General features: G+C 43.3%; 1 protein-coding gene across 2 annotated transcripts in view; it reads right to left on the reverse strand.

Moving 5' to 3' along the window:
* CNTN3 (contactin 3) overlaps window positions 1-23,773 on the reverse strand; it is a 250,576-nt gene that overhangs the window by 89,540 nt on the left and 137,263 nt on the right. For both annotated transcript variants that reach the window (XM_050957331.1, XM_050957330.1), the window contains exon 3: window positions 22,299-22,391. In XM_050957331.1, the coding sequence (XP_050813288.1) occupies window positions 22,299-22,391 (93 nt within the window). The remainder of the gene's footprint in view (window positions 1-22,298; window positions 22,392-23,773) is intronic.

Consider the following 23,773-nt stretch of genomic DNA (forward strand, 5'->3'; position numbering starts at 1 on the left):
ATCACAGTGATCTTCCAGGCTAACTCAGGGAGGGGAAGCCTGGGAGAGGCAATGGTGGGGGAAAGGGTTTACTTTCCTTGTGTCAAGATCTAGGGGATCTGGGTCTTGCGGTCTCCAGGGAAGGTTTTGGGGGGACCAGAGTGTACTAGGCACTGTAAGTCCTGGTTGGTGGCAGCCTATTAGATCTAAGTTGGCAATTAAGCTTAGAGGAGTTCATGCTGGTACCCCATCTTTTGGACTCTAAGGTTCAGATTGGGGATTTATACCATGACATGGTGTGCAGTGTTGGGATCAGAATTCAAAAGCCTGTGAATTAAAAGCAAAAGCCAGTAAGATTATTAATTTTCTTTTTTCTCTGCTAGCTGCTTATAAGCAGAGAGAAGAGGTTTTTTGAAACTACAGCCAGAACAATTTTTTTTTCTTTTCTCCTTTCTGGTTGTGCAGAGAGACTGCCTAAAGGCAAAGACATTAGTTTAACGAGGGTCTTTTGTTAAACAATGGGACTCCAACCGTGAGTCAACAGGAACTTCAGCAAAATATATTTGCAAATGAAAGGTTTTTTTTTGTTTCTAACTTTGTCGGGAAAGACGAGTTAGAAGGTGTTAGAAAGACTCTGTTGCTAAACAACCCCAAGGAGGCAACAGAGAAGCAGCAGTTCAGGCAATAAACACCGGAGGGTGCCCCCAACACAAGAAAGCAGGAACCATGACTACCAAGGACGCACTGAAACAGTAACAAATCAAAGATGCAGACCACAAACGAGACATGGAAAGAAAACAAAGAAATAGAAATAAGAGAAAAAGAGGTGGAGCTGAGAGAAAGAGAAGAAAAAAACCAAACAGGCAGCCCACAAAAGATAACAAGAAGCAAAAGATGCGGCCCATCAACGAGAAATGGAAAAACAACAAAAACAGAGTGAAGAGAGGGAAAAAGAGAGAAAGTATGAAATGGACTTGGCGCAGGCCAGGCAGCATGCTCCGGCCAACCCTAAAACCCTTCTCCAGTTATGGTTCCACATCCCAAGAAATTTCCCACCTACAAGGCAGGTGATGACACTGAGGCCTTCTTAGAAAATTTTGAAAGAGCCTGCCTTGGGTAAAGCGTCTCTGAAGACCAGTACATGGCAGAACTAAGGCCACAGCTCAGTGGACCCTTAGCAGAGGTGGCGGCTCAAATGCCTAAGGAAAACATGAATGATTACAAACTTGTTCAAACCAAGGCCAGACTCAGAGTGGGGATAACACTTGAGCATGCCAGTCGGCGGTTCAGAGCCGTAAGATGGAAACCAGATGTGTCATTCCTCTGACACACCTACCACATTGGAAAAAATTATGAGGCCTGGATCTCAGGAACAAAGGTTAACAATATGGACGAGCTACACCTTCTAATACAAATGGAGCAGTTCTTAGAGGGTGTCTCTGAGGAAATAGAAAGGTACAGCTTAGATGGGAAACCCAAAACTGTAACCGAGGCGGCGGAGACTGGAGCCAAATGAGTGGAAGTGACAGAAAAGAAAAAAGCTACTGTCAAGGGGAGCGAATACCACAGGGGGCACACCGACAATAAACCCTATAACAGAGCGCAACCCAAGACCCCACCTACAACCCAAGGAAAGCCCCAGACTACCTATTATCCCACTTTACCAGTCTCCAGTAACCCACCTCTGCCCAGTGACCAGTCACCTGGGCGATGCTTTAAGTGTAATGAACTAGGACATATGAAGGCCAAATGCCCCAAGAACCCCAACCGAGTGCAGTTCATTACACCACCATCACACCAACGATCCCCAGGCCCAGATGCCTCTCAAATACCCTCGGAGCAAATGGAAATTTTGAGATGTGGGCGGAAAGAAGGTTATCGCGTGGAGAGACACGGGGGCACAAGTGTCAGCTATCCACCAATCCTTGGTGGACCCCAAATTCATCAACCCAAAGGCCCAATTAACAATTTACCCCTTCATATCAAAAGCTGTAAACTTGCCTGCAGCTGAACTGCCTGTCCAGTACAAAGGCTGGTCAGGAATGTGGACATTTGCAGTCTATGACAATTATTCCACCCCCATGCTATTGGGGGAAGACTTGGCCAACCAGGTGAAGCGGGCCAAGAGAGTGGGAATGGTTACACATAGCCAAACCAGGCAAGCTTCCAGACCCATTCCTGTTCCTGAGCCGTCCACAAGGGCCCCGTCTGTGTTACCAGAGACCCAGACAGAGGTAGTGGACCCGGATCCCCTGCCAACGACTGAAACAGCCACAGTGCCTCCAGTACCAGACCCGGAACTGGAAAAGCAACCAGCACCAGAACCGGGGCCAGCACTGACACCAGTGCTTATAAACCCATCTTCAACCCCAACGCCGGAGGGCGCCAGCGAGCCTGAACTGGCAGAAGCAGCAGACAACCATTCCCAAGAGGCTCAGCCGGAGCCTGAAATACCTCCTGGTGCACCAGCGGAGAGTGGTTCACCAGCAACGAAAACAACCCCATCACCTACATCGCTTCCAGAGGGACCAAGCCCAAGTCCACAGTCTAAGGAAGAACTGGTGTCTCCAGCCTCAAGGGAACAGTTCCAGACTGAGCAGGAAGCAGATGACAGCCTTCAGAAAGCTTGGGCGGCAGCACAGAGCACCTCACCGCCTCTCAGCTCTTCTAACCGATCCCAGTTTGTTATAGAACAAGGACTATTATACAAAGAAACTCTTTCTGGTGGACACCAGGAAGAATGGCATCCGCAAAAACAGTTGGTGGTTCCAACTAAGTACAAGGAAAAGCTCTTAAGCTTAGCCCATGATCATCCCAGTGGCCATGCTGGTGTGAACAGAACCAAAGACCGATTGGGGAAGTCCTTCCACTGGGAGGGGATGGGCAAGGACGTTGCCAAGTATGTCCAGTCTTGTGAGGTGTGCCAAACAGTGGGAAAGCCCCTGACCAGGTCAAGGCCCTTCTCCAGCCACTCCCCATAATTGAGGTCCCATTTCAGCGAGTAGCTGTGGATATTTTGGGCCCTTTCCCAAAAAAGGTCCCCAGAGGAAAGCAGTACATACTGACTTTCATGGACTTTGCTACCTGGTGGCCGGAAGCAGTGGCTCTAAGCAATACCAGGGCTAACACTGTGTGCCAGGCCCTAACAGACATTTTTGCCAGGGTAGGTTGGCCCTCCAACATCCTTACAGATTCAGGATCTAATTTCCTGGCAGGGACCATGAAAGAAATGTGGGAAACTCATGGGGTGAATCACCTGGTTGCCACCCCTTACCACCATCAAACCAATGGCCTGGTGGAAAGGTTTAATGGAACTTTGGGGGCCATGATACATAAATTCGTCAATGAACACTCCAATAATTGGGACCTAGTGTTACAGCAGTTGCTTTTTGCCTACAGGGCTGTACCACATCCCAGTTTAGGGTTTTCACCGTTTGAACTTGTGTATGGCCACGAGGTTAAGGGGCCATTACAGTTGGTGAAGCAGCAATGGGAGGGGTTTACGCCTTCTCCAGGAACTAACATTCTGGACTTTGTAAGCAACCTACAAAGCACCCTCTGACACTCTTCAGCCCTTGCTAAAGAAAACCTAAAGGATGTTCAGAGAGAGCAAAAGGCCTGGTATGATAGACATACCAGAGAGCGTTCCTTCAAGGTAGGAGACCAGGTTATGGTCTTGAAGGCGCAACAGGCCCATAAAATGGAAGTATCATGGGAAGGGCCATTCACAGTCCAAGAGCGCCTAGGAGCTGTTAACTACCTCATAGCATTTCCCAATTCCTCCCTAAGCCCAGAGTGTACCATGTTAATTCTCTCAAGCACTTTTATTTCAGAGACTTACAGGTTTGTCAGTTTACAGCCCAGGGAGGAGATGACGTTGAGTGGCCTAAAGGTGTCTACTACGAAGGAAAAAATGATGGTGGCATGGAAGAGGTGAACCTCTCCACAACCCTGGAACGTCTGCAGCGGCAACAAATCAAGGAGCTGTGCACTAGCTTCGCCCCATTGTTCTCAGCCACCCCAGGACGGATTGAATGGGCATACCACTCCATTGACACAGGTAATGCTCACCCAATCAGAACCCCACCCTATCGAGTGTCTCCTCATGCCCAAGCTGCTATAGAATGGGAGATCCAGAACATGCTACAGATGGGTATAATCCGCTCATCTACCAGTGCATGGGAATCTCCAGTGGTTCTGGTACTCAAACCAGATGGGGAAATATGCTTTTGCGTGGACTACCATAAGCTGAATGCGGTAACTCTTCCAGATAACTATCCAATGCCATGCACTGATGAGCTATTGGAGAAGTTGGGACGTGCCCAGTTCATATCTACAATAGACTTAACCAAGGGGTACTGGCAAGTACCGCTAGATGAACCTGCCAAGGAACGGTCAGCATTCATCACCCACACAGAGTGTATGAATTTAATGTGCTTCCTTTCGGGCTGTGAAATGCATCCGCCACCTTCCAAAGGCTGGTAGATGGTGTCCTAGCAGGATTGGGAGAATATGCAGTTGCCTACCTCGATGATGTGGCCATTTTTTCTGATTCATGGCCCGAACACCTAAAACACCTGGAAAAAGTCTTTGAGCACATCAGGCAGGCAGGACTAACTGTTAAGGCCAAAAAGTGTCAAATAGGTCAAAACAGAGTAACTTACCTGGGATATCAGGTGAGTCGAGGAACCATGAACTCCCTACAGGCCAAGGTGGATGCTATCCAAAAGTGGCCTGTCCCAAAGTCCAAGAAACAGGTCCAATCCTTCTTAGGCTTGGCCGGGTATTACAGGTGATTTGTACCACACTATAGCCAAATCGCTGCCCCACTGACTGACCTGACCAAAAAGACCCAGCCGAATGCAGTTAAGTGGACTGATGAGTGTCAGAAGGCCTTTACCCAGCTTAAGGCGACGCTCATGTCTGACCCCGTGCTAAGGGCCCCGGACTTTGACAAGCCATTCCTAGTAACCACAGATGCATCTGAGCGTAGTGTAGGAGCAGTTCTGATGCAGGAAGGACCAGATCACAACTTCCATCCTGTCGTGTTTCTCAGCAAGAAACTGTCTGACAGGGAAAGCCACTGGTCAGTCAGTGAAAAGGAATGCTACGCCATTGTGTACTCCCTGGAAAAGCTACGCCCATACGTTTGAGGACGACGTTTCCAGCTACAAATCGACCATGCTGCGCTCAAGTGGCTTCATACTGCCAAGGGAAACAACAAAAAACTGCTTCGATGGAGTTTAGCTCTCCAAGATTTTGATTTTGAAATTCAGCACATTTCAGGAGCTTCTAACAAAGTAGCTGATGCACTCTCCCGTGAAAGTTTCCCAGAATCCACTGGTTAAAAATTGTCCTTGAAATATAAAAAGTCTTGTGGTTTACATACTAGTAGTATATGTAAAGGTGCATGTGTTGTATTAATCTGTTTATTCTAACGTTCTAGAAAAAAAATCACCGCCAGTGAGGTTCCCCACTGTCTGCGATTTGGGGGGCGTGTCATAAACAGATAACTAGTTAAGGGTTAATGTCTCTTTCACCTGTAACGGGTTAACAAACAGTGAACCTGGAACACCTGACCAGAGGACAAATCGAGAAACAAGATACTTTCAAATCTCGGTGGAGGGAAGTCTTTGTTTGTGTGTTCTCTCTTTGTCCATGTTCTCTCTGGGTTCTGAGAGGGACCAGACATGTAAGCAGATTCCTCCAATCTTTCTGAAAAAATCTCTTCTGTTCTAATTTTAGTAAGTACCAGGAAAAAGGCAAGTTTAGTCTTTTGATTGTTTTCTGTATTTGCAAATGTGTATTTTGCTGGAAGTATTTTAAATTGTATTTTTGCTGGGAGGGAGGCTTCTCTCTAGTGTCTATAAGCTGAAAGACCCTGTAATACACCATCTTGAATTTACAGAGATGATCTTTACTCTTTCTTTCTTTTATTAAAAGTTTTCTTTTTAAAAGACCTGATTGATTTTCCCCTTGTTAAGGCTCAAAGGAAATTGAGTCGGTATTCGCCAGGGAATTGGTGGGAGAGAGGAGGGGTGGAGGTGGAATTCCTCTGTGTTTTAAAATGCAAGGAGTTTGAATCACAGTGATCTTCCAGGGTAACCCAGGGAGGGGAAGCCTGGGAGAGGCAATGGTGGGGGAAAGGGTTTACTTTCCTTGTGTCAAGATCTAGGGGATCTGGGTCTTGGGGTCTCCAGGGAAGGTTTTGGGGGGACCAGAGTGTACCAGGCACTGTAAGTCCTGGTTGGTGGCAGCCTATTAGATCTAAGCTGGTAATTAAGCTTAGAGGAGTTCATGCTGGTACTCCATCTTTTGGACTCTAAGGTTCAGATTGGGGATTTATACCATGACAGCCCCACACTCCGACATCTCAGAAATCATCTCTACTTGCTCCAGCAGCGAAGAACTCAGGGAGCAGGCATCAGGCAACATGTGCCGGGGAGACCCGGTGGTCTTCCTCGCTGTGGCTACAAGGATCCCTGTACATATCCCCTAATGCCTGCTCCCATGGAATTAGCCCCACTGCTTGCCTTCTTCCTCAGCTTTGTGCAGCTTGTGCTACTGGGACTCTTAACTACCCATCTCTAGTTGGAACCCTGTATATTGCAGTCTCCAGGGACTGAATCAGCTCTAGTGCCACCAGCACTCCCCTCAATGGCAGCAGGTGGTACTACACCCCGGAGTGCACACTACACAGTGTCTCCAGAGTATCTAACAACATCCAGTGTTCAAAAATCATCAGTCAAGCACCACAAAAATCATTAGATGGGCTTAAAAAATTGAGATTTCAATACAATAATATATTTTGGGGTTTTTTGGTTTGCATTCAGGTTAGCAACTGGAGTGCACGGAGGTTATATTTTCAATTTTCTCAACAAAACACAAAGATTAGAAACTTGCTTTACTTTTTTAAAATGAAAACTGAAATTCTCGTGTAATCATTTGACTCCAGGAGGTGGAGCTTTAACTACAATAAATAGTGTGAGACTCCCAATAAAATCATGAGAGTTGGCAACACTGGGCATTATTGGTGAGCCTTAGCACCATCAGTCTCTAATGTCCCATCGATCCACAAAAGCATCCTTCACCATCTAGGCACAAAATCCAAACAACGTCTTATGAAAAGCATGGAATGTGGAGTATCTAATAAGTCACATATTCCTTTGTGCAATGTGAGAGCAGAGATTTTACATCAAACATTTTTATATTAATGTACAAAATGGCCTCTGTGAATTTCAAATTTTGTGAAGCATTTAAAACAGTGTTACCGTCTAGTCCTGTTCTCCCAAAATTGAAATACTCATCTTGCATCATAAGCTCTAATAGACAGGGAATGCATCTTTATGAGTGTAGAAAGTGTCTAGCACATAGAATAATAGGATCATAGAAATGTAGGGCTGGAAGGGACCTTGAGAAGTCATCAAACCCAGCCCATTACATTGAGGCAAATATACTGAGTCTACCTAGAGCAACCGTGAGAAGTGTTTGTTCTTAAAAACCGATGGGGATTCCATAACCTCATTTAAGCCTATTCCAAAACTTAACTTATCTTATAGTGAGAAAGATTTTTCTAATATCTAAACTAAATCTCCCTTGTTGCAGATTAAGCCTATTACTTTTTGTCCTACCTTCAGTGAACACGGGGAACAATTGATCAGTATCCTTTTTATTACACTCCATCACATATGTGAAGACCTGTTAGGTCCCCACACAACCTTCCTTTCTACAGACTAAACATACGCAGGTGTTGGGGTTTTTTTAACCTTTCCTCATAGATCAGGTTTTTTTGAACTTTTTATTATTTTTGTTGCTCTCCTTTAGACTCTCTCCAATTTATCCATATCTTTCCTAAAGTGTGGTGCCCATAATGATACATAGTACTCAAGCTGAATCCTCACCAGTGCCGAGTAGAGTGGGACAATTACCTCCTGTGTCTTACATAGGACACACCCCAGAATGCTATCAGCCTTTTCACAATTGCATCACATTGTTGACTCTTATTCAATTTGTGAACCTCTATAATCACCCAGATGCTTTTCAGCAGCACTACTGTCTAGCCAGTTATTCCCCATGATGTGATTGTGCATTTGCTTTTTCCTTCCTAAGTGCAGTACTCTGAATATGTCTCTATTGAATTTCATCTTCCTGATTTCAGGCCAATTTTTCAATTTGTCATGATCATTTTGAATTCTAATTCTGTTCTCCAAAGCTCTTACAACCCCTACTGGCTTGGTGTAATCCACAAATGTTACAATCATACTCTCCACTCCATTATCCAAGACATTAATGAAAATACTGAATCGTATTGGATCTTGGACTGAACTGTGCATTCAGACAGGCACTCAGATACCACAGAATATGCTCTGAGAAGAAAGTCTGGGATATATATACACACCTTAGCACTCTCAAAACCACCTTCACCAAATAAGGACACTCCACCAGAGAAGTAGATTGCATCAAGGGACAAGCCACCCAAATACCCCAAGAGAACCTGCTTCAATATAGAAATAAAGCCCCCCTGACCATACACTCCTAGTTGTCACCTACCACTCCACAATGGAACCTATAAGGGTTGTCATGAAACAATTACATCCCATACACATTGGTGACCCCATCCTGAAAGAAATCTTTCCTGACTCTTCACTTCTGGCCTTCACCAACCCCCCAAACTCTCCAAGCTCATCATCAGAAGCAAGCTCCCCACACACCAGGACATATTAACTCAAAGCAGCACCAGACCCTGCCAGAACAATAGGTGCAAAACCTGCAGACTTATCTCTACTGCTACAATGATCAACACCCCCTACTACTCACCTTTCGAGATCCCTGGGTCTTACGCTTGCCTGTCACAACATGTGGTGTACCTCATCCAGTGCACTAAATGCCCTAATAGCAACTATGTGGGTGCAACCAGACAAATAACTATGCTCTTGAATGAGCTCACACAGGAAAATGATAGAAGACAAAACCACTGGGCTTAGACGACTCATGGGAGGGATACAAAGGGGGACACCAACTAAAGGGGAACAACTGACGTCCCCACGTGACTCCTCCCTGCCCTCCCGCCAGCCCCTGTGCTTTCCCCATCCCCTCCCTGGAGGGGCTCTGTCCTCCCGCTGCGCCGGGTACAGACTTCTGCAAACAGTGTCTCCAAACCGCAGCAGTGAAAGGAGCAGAATGTGGGGCTGCCGGGTGGCCCCATGCCAGCAGCTCCTCTGACATGGCCTGTACTGCCCCCAGCCCTTCCACAAAGCTGAGCATCCTGGGGTCTGTGCAGCCCTGCTGGAGGACAGGGTTGGGGACAGTACTGGAGCAGCCGCGCTGGAGGAGCTGCTGGCATGGGGCGCTGACTCCTGGGAGCAGTGGCTGCACGCTTAGCTCCTGTCGCTGCTATCGTTCCTGGGAGAGTCCTGCAGTTCAGGTCAGTGGTGAAAGGAGCAGTACATAGGGCAGCCCGATGGCCCCACACCGGCAGCAGGTCCTGCTTGGCTGTACCGCCTCCAGCTGTATCCTCTGGCGGGGCTGTGCAGACCCCTGGAAATGTAGCTTTGTGGAAGGTCTGGGGCCAGTACAGCCGCACCAGAGGAGCTACTGGCTCTGCCTGTGGGTGCACACTATTTACAAACCGGACAGTCTCTACGCAAAAGAATAAATGGACACAAATCTGACATCAGGAATTATAACATTCAAAAACCAGTAGGAGAACACTTCAAACTTCCTGGTCACTCACTAACAGACCTAAAAATGGCAATTCTTCAACCAAAAAAATCTTCAAAAACAGACTCCAACATAAAACTGCAGAACTGGAATTAATTTGCAAACTGGACACCATCAAATTAAGCCTTAATAAAGACTGGGAGTGGCTGGGTCATTACAAAACCTAAACCTAATTTCCCCCACACTAATTTCCCCCTACTGTTACTCACATCTCCTTGTCAACAGTTTGAAATGGGCCACTCTCATTACCACTACAAAAGTCATTTTTCCTCCCTTGGTATCCTACCGTTAATTGAACTGTCTCGTTAGACTAACCTCACATTTGGTAAGGCAACTCCTGTCTTTTCATTTATTTATACCTGCTCCTGTATTTTCCACTCCATGCATCTGATGAAGTGAGTTCTTTTCTAGCCCATGAAAGCTTATGCACAAATACATTTGTTAGTCTCTAAGGTGCCACAAAGACTCCTTGATGTTTTTACTTTTCACAAAGTGATCATTCTGTATCTGTCTTATTGGTCCTCATCCTCAAAGGAAACCCGCACAACATTTTCAAAACATGAGCCTGACAACTTAAATTAATTACTCTGTGAGACACTAAAAATCATAACCTGAACAGAGACTCTGAATTTATGGCTTATTACAACAGTCTGTAGCCCACTAACTCCCTCTTTTTGTCCCATGACTGCAGAGGTGTTAACGGGCCACTCTACCTTGAATGGACCCTTACAATATGTGCTAACCACTCATGCTAAACAATCTCTTTCACTTTGCATTTTGCTGTGAATTCCTTTCCCAGACCTGAAGCAGAGCTCTGCCTGGCTCAAAAGCTCTTCTCTCTCACCAACAGAAGTTGGTCCAATAAAAAGTATTACCTCACCCACCTTGTTCTCTCTAATGGGTGCAACCATCATTCAAATTAAGATGATGATGATTTTGGTCAGATTTACTTTCAGTTCTACCCAGCGCACAGTTTTGTCAAAAGAAAAAAGATGAAAGATTGCACTAGTGCAAGGGAAGAATACAGCCAGGGCCGGTGTTTCCATTGAGGAGAACTAGGCAATCGCCTAGAGTGCCAGGATTTTTTGGGGGCGGCATTTTGCTGGGGGGGGGGTGGCAGGTGGCTCTGGTGGACCTGCCGCAGTGGTGCCTGCGGAGGGTCTGTTGGTCCGCGGCTACGGTGGAGCTGCCGCAGGCATGCCTGCGGACAGCCCACTGGTCGCGTGTGGCTCCGGTGGACCTCCCGGCAGGCACAGCTGCGGCAGCTCTACCGGAGCTGCTGACCAACGGATCCTCCTCAGAAATGGCTGCGGCAGGTCCACCGGAGCCGTGGGAGCGGTGCGTGGGGAAACGAAATGGCTGTGCGCCTAGGGCACGAAAAACTCTAGCACCGGTCCTGAACACAGCTAGAGCGCGTCTGAGGAGTTATTTCTCTTTGTCAACACTGATTTGTGGCTGGTGAGGAGAAAAAAACGCGACACATAGAATCAATGTAAATTCCAGCTGTGAAGGTATATTATTGTACCTTATATGGGCCAATATAAATTTCTCTTGGGTCCCATTTGATTTCAGGTTGTCATCTGAAATTTGTGCAAATGATGATGATACTATCAGGGTCACCACAATTTATATTTTTTAAGTATTTTTCTACATGGCAGAAGCAGACCTGCTAAAGAAGTGCTACAGAACACAGTTTTTAAGGCCTTGGTCTTTCATTTTACTTGGCCTTTGATTACTCAATTTACTACACTGGGTGTGCATGCAATTGAGCCAGGGGGTGCCCCACATCATGATTTGTATGTGCCAAGTGCAATTTATTCTAAAGTTGGGTGTGAAAAATTGGTTACAAGGGTGTAAGTGAGTGTGTGCAAAGTCAGGCCAACTTGCAGCTAGCTGAACATTTGACCCTTTATAGCCCAAATAACAGTAACAGAATCTGCATTGAATTCTGCAGTTCTATTGCACATGCATACATGCACACACAAAAAAAAGGTCTGATGTGTTTAACAAATTCAACAAAAATATTGTACTTTGTTGCAAAATGGTATCTGAGCATTCAAAAGTTAGGTAAAATAAAAGTAAGAAAATATTCCTGACACATACTTACTCAGCACAGGAGAGTTTTCACACTATTTTATTCATGAAGAAGTATTTTGTTGGAACTTATGGATCTCCAAATGGCAATATCAATTTGCATGTGAAAATACTAATTTGCAACAGACATGACATTATTCATTGAACGATTTATCACACTGACTAATGAGCGGTAAATTATCTATTTTAAGTGATCTCAAGTCATTTTGAACTGACAGGCCAAGTCTTTAAAATAATGAGCCATGAGCGAGAATGATCAATATCATTCAATATACATTCATTTATCAATTAAGACTTCATATATTGGTGCTGGAAGTGAGAGGCAGGGCAAACTCGTACTTGCCTTATTCACAAGTGTAGTCCCGTTGGCAGAGTATGAATTAAGAACAGTGCCTTCAAAAGGGCTAATCATGTGAGTAAGGCAACCGGAATTTAGCCCTAAAAACTGTACGCACAAAAGTATTTGATAACGATAATAATATTTTAGCATTTTAGCAGCCCAGTGGATTAAAGTAACAGCAACTGCTGTTGAAACGCTAATTTGAGATCATGATCAACAAACCGCCCACCCACCATATGCAATCAAATGCCTCAGGATCCCAGAAGTATCAGCAGGTCTCTCTTACTTATGCCACTGCCTGCAAGGCAGAAACATCTGCCCCGAGGCTAATGAATAGAACTGTCAATACCCTCTTGTATACAATTGTTGGTTCAAGTATGTTTGTAATGTATTCAAGTTGTCCTGCGTTACTCACATCCTCCATATGTTAAAGATAATTTGTGCAGATATAGCAATAAAAAGGTTATGCAGAACTATTGAGACTCCTTTCCTTCTCCTCCAGCATAAGATCTTAAAGTCTGCCTTTTCCATACAAGTATGTACTTCTAGAACAGTTTAAGCAGGGAACAAAACTAACCTTCATTTTTAAAAATTACAGGTTAACTTCACAAAATAAGAAGTGTATGTTCAGTTTGTTGACACTACCTTGGTCTCTGACTGGGTCGCAGCAATTCTGCCAATCTGACTGGGACAATGTGGAAAGATCCTGCTAAAGAAACTGCAGAAGCACTACCAATATCATAGGGAAAGGCAAAATGCAACTCCTGGTTCATACAGATGATATGTGCAGGGGAGGAGGAGAGTGAGAATGATAAAAGCAGATAGAAAAACTCTAGCAGCACACCTTCTGCAGGGACTACCTTGCCTCCCACTTTAAATCCCAAGACCAAGGAGTAACTCCAATGAGGTCACATCCTGTATCCTAGCTCCCAAGCTGAGACAGAGTCACGGCTCTTGTATATACCTGGCAGGGTGAGGTTGTTCTTCCAGCAGTATGTGTTTCCTAATGGTTGGCGCCAGTGATTCTCCTCTCCACAAAAAAGGCTATAGGTTAGATGCTCTCAGAACAAGGATGAAGATGAGTCTGTCTAGGAACCTTCAAGGAGTGAAGAAGCCACTAATGGCAGAAATTACAAGTACTGTTCTCACCCCATCTGGCATCTCATGCTGGTCAGACTTGCATCGTCTTTTACATTTTCTAACACCAACAATCTACAGCTCTCTCCCCTCAGGGGACAGGGCATTATAGATGAGAAGAATGAAGGAGAATGGCAATGTGAAGATATACCACATCCTTAGAGAAAAGAGAAGGGAAAACGCAGAAGAAAATATAACAGGAGCCCCCCGACTTTATCCCCAAACAAATGTTTACTGACTGGAAAGTAAGATAGAGGCAAATGTCTGCTGTAGGCCAAACAATGGCCATTTCAGGGCTGCTCTTGGTTCTGCCTCCTAGATGAACAAGGCCAGCTACTGGACAGTGGCACGTTAGAAAAGGCTCTCAAACAGGTGAGCTCATAACAAAGAATTCAATGGCAAGTAAGCAGCCAGAGACAAGGGGGTGGGGGAGAAGGAGGAGCAGCAATGGCTCAGCAGACTCAGGGGAAGGGGCGGGAGTCTTGGGGGAAGGGGTGAAGTGGGGCTGGGGAGAACCAGGGGTTGAGCAGTGAGCACCCTGTAGCACACTGGAAAGTTGGCACTTGTAGCTCCAGCCCTGCAGTTGGCACCTATGCAAGGAGATGCATATTAACCTCTGAAGAGCCACATGTTGGCCACGCCGATCTAAATCATTAAGGAAGATATTGAATAGAACTGGACTCAGAACTGATCCCTGTGGGACCCCACTCATTATGCCCTTCCAGCATGAGTGTGAACCACTGATAACTCCTGTCTGGGAACGGTTTTCCAACCAGTTTTGCACCCACCTTATAGTAGCTCCATCTAGGTTGCATTTCCCTAGTTTTTTTTTATGAGCAGGTCATGCAAGACAGTATCAAAAGCTTTACTAAAGTCAAGATATACCACGTCTACCTCTTCCCCTCAACCACAAGACTTGTTACCCTGTCAAAGAAAACTATCAGGTTGTTTTGACACATTTTGTTTTTTACAGTCCATGCTGACTGTTATTTATCACCTTATTATCTTCTAGATGTTTGCAAATTGATTGCTTGATTATTTGCTCCATTATCTTTCTAGGTACAGAAGTTAAGCTGACTGATCTGTAAATCCGTAGGTTGTCCTTATTTCCCTTTTTAGATTGACACTATATTGCCCTTTTCCACTGTTCTGGAATCTCTCCCATCTTCCATGACTTTTCCAAGATAATCACTAATTGCTCAGATATCTCTTCAGTCAGCTCCTTGAGTATTCTCAGATGCATTTAATCAGACCCTAGTGACCTGAAGACATCTAATTTGTCCAAGTAATTTTTAACTTGCTCTTTCCCTATTTTAGCCTCTTCTGATTCTACCTCATTTTCACTGGCATTCACTACGTTAGATGTTCAGTCACCACCAACCTTCTTGGTGAAAACAGAAACAAAGACGTCATTAAGAACATCTGCCATTTCCACATTTTCTGTTGTTATTTTTCCTCCTACATTGAGTAACTGGCCTACCCTGTCCTTGGTTTTCTTCTAGCTTCCAAGGTATTTGTAGAATGTTTTCTTGTTACCCTTTATGTCTCTAGCTAGTTTGATCTCATTTTGTGCCTTGGCCTTTCTAATTTTGTCCCTACATATTTGTGTTATTTGTTTATATTCATCCTTTGTAGTTTCCACTTTTTGTAGGACTCTTTTTTGATTTTGAGGTCATTGAAGATCTCCTGGTTAAGCCAGGGTGGCCTCTTGCCATACTTCCTATCTTTCCTACGCAGTGAGATAGTTTGCTCTTGTGCCCTTAATAATGTCTCTTTGAAAAACCGCCAACTGTCTTCTATTGTTTTTCCCCTTAGACTTGCTTCCCATGGGATCTTACCTACCAACTCCCTGAGTTTACTAAAGTCTGCCTTCTTGAAATTCATTGTCTTTATTTTGCTGTTCTTCCTCCTACTATTGCTTAGAATCATGAACTCTACCATTTCATGATCACTTTCACCCAAGCTGCCTTCCACTTTCAAATTCTCAACCAGTTCCTCCCTATTTGTCAAAATCAAATCTAGAACAGCCTCTCCCCTAGTAGCAGTCTGAAATAAAAAATTGTCTCCAATACATTCCAAGAACTTATTGGATAATCTGTGCCTTGCTGTGTTATTTTCCCAATAGATATCTGGGTAGCTAAAGTCCCCCATCACCACCAAGTCCTGTGCTTTGGATGATTTTGCTAGCTGTTTAAAAAAACCCTCATCCGCCTCTTCTTCCTCATTAGGTAGTCTGCAGCAGACCCCTACTATGACATCACCCATGTATTTTATCTCTTTTATCCTTACCCAGAGACTTTCAACAAGTCTGTCTTCTATTTTCCATCACCATAGTCCATGTGTATACATTTTTAATATATAAGGCAACACTTTCTTCCTTTTTCCCCCTGCCTGTCCTTCCTGAGCAAGCTGTACACTTCTATACCAGTATTACCCTTCTATACCACTATTCTAGTCATGCGTATTATCCCACCAGGTCTCTGTGATGCGAACTATGTCATAGTTTTGTTTATTTACCAACATTTCGAGTTCTTCCTGCTTATTCCCCATACTTCTTGCGTTAGTATACAGACATCTAAGATACTGATTTGATTCCCCCTGCCCCAAATTCTGTCTTGTCTCTCCTTTACCCCTGTTATAACAGCCCATGCTCCCCCCAAATTCTAAACCTTCTACCAGGTTTCCATGTTCTTGCCTTTCAAGAGAAGATGTGAACCTTGAATGTTATCTGTAAGACGAAAACTCCCTGTCACAGGAGAGTCATGGGCACAGGCACAAATAACAAAAAACACAGTTTATCTGTTGCCCACATTACTCACTGAGTGAGACAGAAAGTTGGTCAGTTTGACTAATTCCATGACCTTTGGAGAATGTGACCCCTTCCCTGCCTAACAGAGAAGATCCTAAAGATGGTTAACATTCCCTTCAGTGACAAAATTATTGACAGATTAAGGAGAAATCACTGTATATAACTCATGCACATTAGAAATCTTGTATGTAAATTATATGAAAATTCAAGATACACATGAACATATGATGGCAGGCAATGCTCTACATGAACTTGGGAAGTTGATTTACTTAACAGAACCTTGTCCCTATATTACTCTTTCAGCAATTACTTGTGTTGGAACAAAGACAACAGTACAGAAAAAAAATCATTTTTAACATCTCCTCGTGGCCAGCTCCTTCCTTCCTTTTCAGGAGAAAATGAATATCTTATTAATATTTTTAAGTGGGCATGTGAAATGTGTGCCAAACATTAACATGTTTCATTCATGCCAGAGATCTGATATACTGTTTCTCTTTCTAAACAATAAAAAACATAGTATAAAGACAGTAAATGATCAAAACACCCTCTAAGGACTTTAGAGGGCCTTAATGGTTAAAATGAATGAAAAAGATAGCTGTGAGTCCATGTAAATCTAAACTTCAGATGTTATTTCACCTCATATGTATACTGGGGAGAATTTCCTAATGATTCCTGAAAAACAATATGTTTTAGCAGAACAGTTGGTGATACAGTGAAACTTATAGCAACTAGAAATGTTTTCCCATATCTGCAAATCAATTATTATACCTGATATGAGGCATCCTAATTATCCAAAAAAATCAACAGTCAACTATAAGTACAACTGATTTGATGTGAAGTGCACACAGTTACATCAGCAAAATATTTATTTCAAATAAAACCCAACCCACTAAGCACCATTACAATCATTATAAAAATATAACTATTCAGTTGGATCTATGACCAAGGAAGAACTCAAAAATAAAATCCCCAATATGTATCAAAACTGAAGGTTCCCCATTCAATTTAATGTCTAATCTGATCTCCCCAAATGGCAAATACCAAACACCAAAATTACCCTAACTATAGTAAAAAGCATTCTTCTCCTCTTTTCCTAGTCCATTATAAGAGGCAGGAAGTATCCTCCCACAAATGCTACTGAGTATATAATTCACTAGAAGTTCATGGCACATCTTAGCTAGCAAACTAAGTCCAGAAACATACGTGTTCCATGGTGAGTCAGTTAAGAGCATTTATTGTAAATCACTCCCATCCACCCACCGTAATCCAATAGAAATAATTCAAACAAAACTAGAATATGAGCCCAGTCCTGCTCCCACTGAAGTCTTGGCACTTGCTCTGCTTGCAAATACAAAAACACATAAGTAACTTTGATCACATGAGTAATCTCATTAACTTCAAAGAGACTACTCCTATGAGTAAAGTTACTTACATGCTTAAGATGACCCAGAGTTTTTAAAAATTAATATAGGCTGTATGATGGTAAGAGTGTTCAGTTCTTCCTGAGCTCTGTTAGAAGTGAGGGGATACTACATTAGTCCATGCAGACAGTGTTTTGCCCTTCATCTCTTGCAGGATTTAATAGTTCTTTCCTTAAGCTCTTCTCAACATCTCTGTGCACTTCAGTTAATTACTAAGAATAGAGGAATAGTTTCTGTGGGGACATGGGGAAAACAACCCTAAAAAACGATATTATGAAATGTTTGATGAAGATTTCTAAACCGTTTTGTATAGGATTTGTTTATTTATTTGACAGATCAATGGGAGAGAAATGCTGACACAACTGGCTGACGGAGATTAAACTTTTGGCTTGGGGAGCTGGATCAATAATTCATGGATGTTCACAAATATAACAGCCCACCATGACATTGTGTGAATAGAATAGTCAAAGGTAACGGTTTCATTGTTCACCTGACTTTACTACTACCTCATGCTGGGCTTTATACAATACATTTTATATCAACTGACTCTAAACAACCACAGATTGAGTGGCAATTCAAGAACCTAACGCTGCAAATGTGTGCTTACCCTTTCTTGTGAGCAGTGCCATTAGAGCCAGTAGAACTACTCATATATGTAAAAATGTACATAAGTGTTTGCCAGGTCAGGATCCAATTCAAAAGGTGGAAAATGAAACTGTTTATGCTTGTGTGCTTCAGTCTACCCTATAGCTTTTTTGGATGTGTACGTATTAGACCACTTGGTAAAACATTAACAACTTTGGCTGTGAATTTAATAATATTTATTATAATAAAATTATTTATCTTGGCACAACTATATCACATAAAAAATAATGGTTACTGGAGTGCAATACATTAACCTGGCTTCACAGAGCTACGTAATCTTAAAAGATCTGCTGGAGGCGCAAAACTCAGATCCAGATCTTGACCATCCCAATGTTCAGGTTTGTTTGTGGTCTGGGGCTTAGGAAGGGTCCCTGATCCTACTCCTATGGCAGTTTCACTTTGTTCTCATACCTCCAACAGCTTTAGATAGCTTCTTCACAAGTCTAGAATCCTAAATGGATGTTAGGAGCAACTCCTGATTTTGTTGTGGTATCTCACTAGCAACTCAGCTGTCTTTCCCTCCATTTTGGTGAATAACATTTATAGTTTGGATGCAAGTAACATCCCATCTGTGGATGATGACAGGAATTCTCATTTGTTCTACGTGTCATTTTGGACAGCGATTCTTAGCAAAATTATCCAGTTTTTTTATCACCTGTTTGGCACCTCAGACTTTCCCATTCCTGAAGTTCCACAGTGCTGTAAAATACTGGAAGCCAATGTACATGACCTCGTTGAATGATTGACATCGGTAATAAAAGCATTTGTCTATCTGCAGGAATAAGTTTTCATTACTCTATTCCTATAGAGAGCTGGGAGAACGCGCCATCTCTGCAGCAACAAGAAAGGGGAAACTGGGTGGGAGGAATGAACAGGAGTTCAGAGTATACATCATCTCAAAGACAGAAAAATTTAGCACGCTCAGCCAGTTGTAAAACGGACCCTTTAAGGCTGCATCTGCTTGGCCATGTCAAACACAAAGAGTCATGTCTAGTTTATATTCACCTTGCCTAGGAAATAGCATCCAATATTTAACATTGCAGTACTTCTGAAGTGTGATTGCACATCAATAATTAAAACAAACAAGCAAACAAAACTAGTTTCTTTCAGAATCTTATTGGAGGCCCAAAGCCAATTAGTCAAAGACATTTTAAAATACAGCAGGAATTATAAAATGCACATAGACATGAAAACAAAGTTCCGTTAGAGGCAAAAAGCTATGATTGCATGGTCCTTCAGAATATTTGTTTTAACTCTGGTTGAGCATCACCACATCACAGTTTCTCCTCCTTAGATAGAGTCACATTTATTAGTTTGTTCGTCACGAAAATAGATCTATTCTAGCAAAACTAAGACCAAAACCTGCCCCTAGGCTAATTACAGCTACATAACTACATAAGCTTCAGCAATGCTGCCCAGAGGGCAGAAATTAACCGTAAGGTTTATCAATCAACTATTAGAATTCCTGTAGAATCAGAGCCATTGAGCCCCAAGAAGTTAACTGGAGGTTGGAGCATACTCCAAAATCCAGGTAAATCCATCCACTTTTCCCTTCCCTTTCCCTCAGCCTCAGCTTTCTGTGATTTTTCTTTCTCTCCTCCACATCTAGTTCATACATGGGGGTCCTCTGTCTCTTAATTTGTTCAAAACAGAATGAAATACACTAGATTTTATATTCTTAAATTCCAGAGTGACTCAGACTGGAATTTTAATGAATTTCTCTATGCACCCTCCAACTCTCAATGGAGTGACATTTTCAAGGTCTACAAGCAAGGCTGGAAAAGCAACCAGGTAAACAACTACTATTTGACTCTCGCTAGCAGTGCCCTTGGGATCACTGAAAGGATCTTGTTCTAATAAGAGGTGAGTGACTCTTCCACTAAATAGTGTGCCTACAAATAAATTTGCATTAAAGCTAAAAATTAGAGTTTTATGCTATTGCTTTCAGCTAATTAATGGGCCTAGTGCTGCTTGTAGTATCACCAGGAAAGGCTGCCAACATACTTACCCTAAGTTTCCAAAGAACATAATCAAAAGGCAGCCAAGTCTTCTATTGTGATATGAGAGGGTAGTTCAGGAGCAGAAATAAGGGAAATAAACAATGTTTAAGGCTGTGGACTTCACTGTAGCAAGAATGCACATTTTACTTCTTATGAGATGGGTGTCATCTGCCAGTCAATGTGACAGGTGTTGACTGTCTGACTGGCAGCAATTTAAACAATACTGAATAGAAGTGGGAGACACTAGGCCATTTTATTTCAAAATTTCATATCTGGTTAAACCTGATCCTCAGGACTGGCCCCATCCAAGTAAATCAGATTCACGTGTTGTTTTTGCATCAAGCATGTGTTACATCCAGTGAGAAATAATACTTACATCTGCAGTAAACGTTACATGCTCAGTGTCTTGGCAGAGAATCAACTGGGCATGTAAGTGCCATTTCTGTACTGAAAGCATGGGAGCAACTGCAGGCATCAAAGGTGAGAAGAGAGAAGGAGCTGCATGACAAGTGTGTGAGTGTGGAAGGCAAAGTCATGGAACCCACCTAACAAGTACTCCTACTCTCATGATGGGGTTTATCACACCAAGCCAGGACAGAGAACAGGAGTTGACACATACAGACTCTCAAGCCAGCAGAATGAAAAGGAGAGAGAAGAGAAGTTAAACAGCCCCTTCCTCTCCAGCAGTCAACCAAGTGAACTTTCTGTCCAGTAGCTGTAGGGGAGCAAAGATACATGTGTTTGGTGGGTGGAGGTGTGGGAGAAACCGGGGAGCAGAATCTCCTTCCCAGAAGTGAAGAGGGTGAAGATTGAGGGGGCTTGACACTTGGCTATCAAGATGTGCAGACAGGGAAAGAGGACATTAGGGGCATAGCCGGTTAAGTCAATAAATATCTTCTTGGAATGGACTCCTGTAAAAACAGCCGTTCTGAGGCAGATCAATGGCCCATTTAGCCCAGTATCCTGTCTCCTGAAAAAGGACAATACTAGATAGATACTTCAAAGGAAATGAACAGACCAGGTCAATTTTGAGCGATCCATCCCCTGTCATCCAATCACAGCTTCTGGCAGCTGCAGATTTAGGAATATCAGAAGCATAGGGTTGCATCTCTGATGATCTTGGCTAGTAGTCATTGATAGACCTGTCCTCCATGAACGTATCTAATTCTTTTTTGAACCCAATTATACTTTTGGCCTTCACAAAATCACAAGGCAAGAAGTTCTACAAGTTGATTGTAGACGTTGTGAAGAAGTCCTTCCTTTTGTTTGTTTTAAACCTCCTGCCTATTAATTTCATAAGGTGACCCCTTGTTCTTGTGTTATGTGAAGGGGTAAATAACACTTCCCTATTCACTTTCTCCAAACCATTCATGAATATGACCTCTATCATATTCCCCATTAGTCTTCTCTTTTCTAAGCTGCAGTCCCTGTCTTTTTAACCTCTCGTCATGTTCCATACCACGTATTGTTTTTGTTGCCCTTCTCCGCACCTTCTCCAATTCTAATGTATCTTTTTAGAGATGGGGCAACCAGAACTGCACAGAGTATTCAAGGCGTGGGTGTACTATGGATGCATTATGATATTTTTGTCTTATTATCTATTGCTTTCCTAATAGTCACGATTTGACTTATAAGCTCTCTGGGACATGCACTGGCATTTCCTGTATGTCTGTGGAGTGCCTAGCACATAGGAGCCTTAACTGGTTAACCTCCATTGCAACATAAATACATATCAAACAATAATCACAAAATAATAATCATAATTGACTAAGTACGTCTAGCTCACAGGAGAAATTTTTTTAAAATCACAGGCATCTGAGACAAGTTATAAAGAATGGAAATTATTGCCAAGAAGTACATTAAAAATGTCTGCTAGGGTGTATGTTCTCAGATGTGCATTCAGGTCCTTTAAGGTTTTCAAATGCTTGTTCACCTGGTACTAATACGATAAACATTGTTGGGGGGAATCATTCACTAGTATGGAGTATCCTTACATGGACTAGTTCTCAATTTTGTGTGGAATAGGGACTTCAGGTGGCATATTTATATATGAAACTTTTACTGCAGGGGAATTCTGGTGGTTACTCTATGATCCCACAGTGCTGACACATTTAACAATGGCAGCAAACAACAGAGCTGCAAACATTTCTTACCTCCTGAATGAGGCGGTGGTCTGCAAAGCAGCACAACTCCTTGACCTTCTCGAACAGACACTGTAATTCTTTTAGTTTTAAAGTTTTCAAGATCTGTTTTTGAAAGAAAAGAGAAGTGGGTATCAGAACACATACAATGATTCAGAGAGGGCCCAGGTCCGTGATTCTTGTGCAGGACAAGCAGCAATTTACTACACAAATTAGTTGCACTGACTTCAGTGGACCACTCAGTACAAGCAACTGAGTAAGGGTGACAATGAGGACTGGAATTATTTATGCAGAGATATGATTAAATAGATACCAAACCTGAATCTGATTTCACTGATGCTGGGTTTAAACCGGCATAACTCAGTCAACTGCAATGGTGTTACTACTGTAACTTGGGTTAGAATCAGGTCTCTAATTTGCTGCTATTTGGTAACTAGAGTTTCATCTGAAATGAAGCATTTCATATTTGGGAATAACATTAAGGATCTGATTTGAATGTCCTCTAATCACCAATAAATTCATACTCAATAGTTGTTCAGAAAAAGACAGACAGCTACCTTTTCCGTAACTGGTCTTCTTTGAGATGTGTTGCTCATGTCTATTCCACATTAGGTGTGCATGCTTGCCATGTGTACCAGTGCCGGAAGTTTTTCCCCTAGCAGCACCTGTAAGGGGGAGCACCTCCATGACCCCTGGAGTGGCGCCTGCTTGGCATTCTATCAGGGGAGCTGCATGCTCCCCCCACCCTCAGTTCCTTCTTGGCAGACAACTCTAACAGAGGGGAAGGAGGGTGGGATGTAGAATAGACATGAGCAACACATCTTGAAGAACATCAGTTATGGAAAAGGTAACTGTCTTTTCTTTTTTGAGCGATTGCTCATGTGTATACTTCAACAGGTGATTCCAAGCTATATCTATTGGAGATGGGTAGGAGTTCACAAGTTCCCAGGATGGAGGACAGCCCTGCTGAACCTGGCGACATCTCTGGTCTGGGGGACAATCGCATAGTGCGAGGTGAACGTGTGAACCGAAGACCACGTGGCGGCCATACAAATGTCCTGGATGGGGACGTGGGCCACGAAGGTAGCCAACGAGGCCTGCGCCCAAGTCAAATGTACCCTCACAATAGGTGGCGGGGGGACACCCACCAGCTCATAACAGGAACGGATGTATGAAGTGATCCAACTGGAAAGTCGCTGAGTGGAAATCGGTTGGCCCCTCACGTGCTCAGCCGAGGTGACAAACAGTTGCAAGGACTTTCTGTACAGCTCAGTCTGTTCAAGGTAGCATGTTGTTTGGGGCAGAATACTACTGTAGGGAGCTGATCACAGAGTCCAGCATGGTGAGGACCTTGTCCATCCTGTCCATGGTCTAGGAGAACTTCGAGGCCAACCAGAGCTGGAGGGGCTTCATCCTGAGTCTGGCGTGACAGACCACATATGTGCACGCCAACATGTTGCAGGCAAACCCTGGCTGTTGTCACCGGG

Source organism: Gopherus flavomarginatus, chromosome 6 (assembly GCF_025201925.1).
Source record: "Gopherus flavomarginatus isolate rGopFla2 chromosome 6, rGopFla2.mat.asm, whole genome shotgun sequence".
Classification (NCBI taxonomy): Eukaryota; Metazoa; Chordata; order Testudines; family Testudinidae; genus Gopherus; species Gopherus flavomarginatus.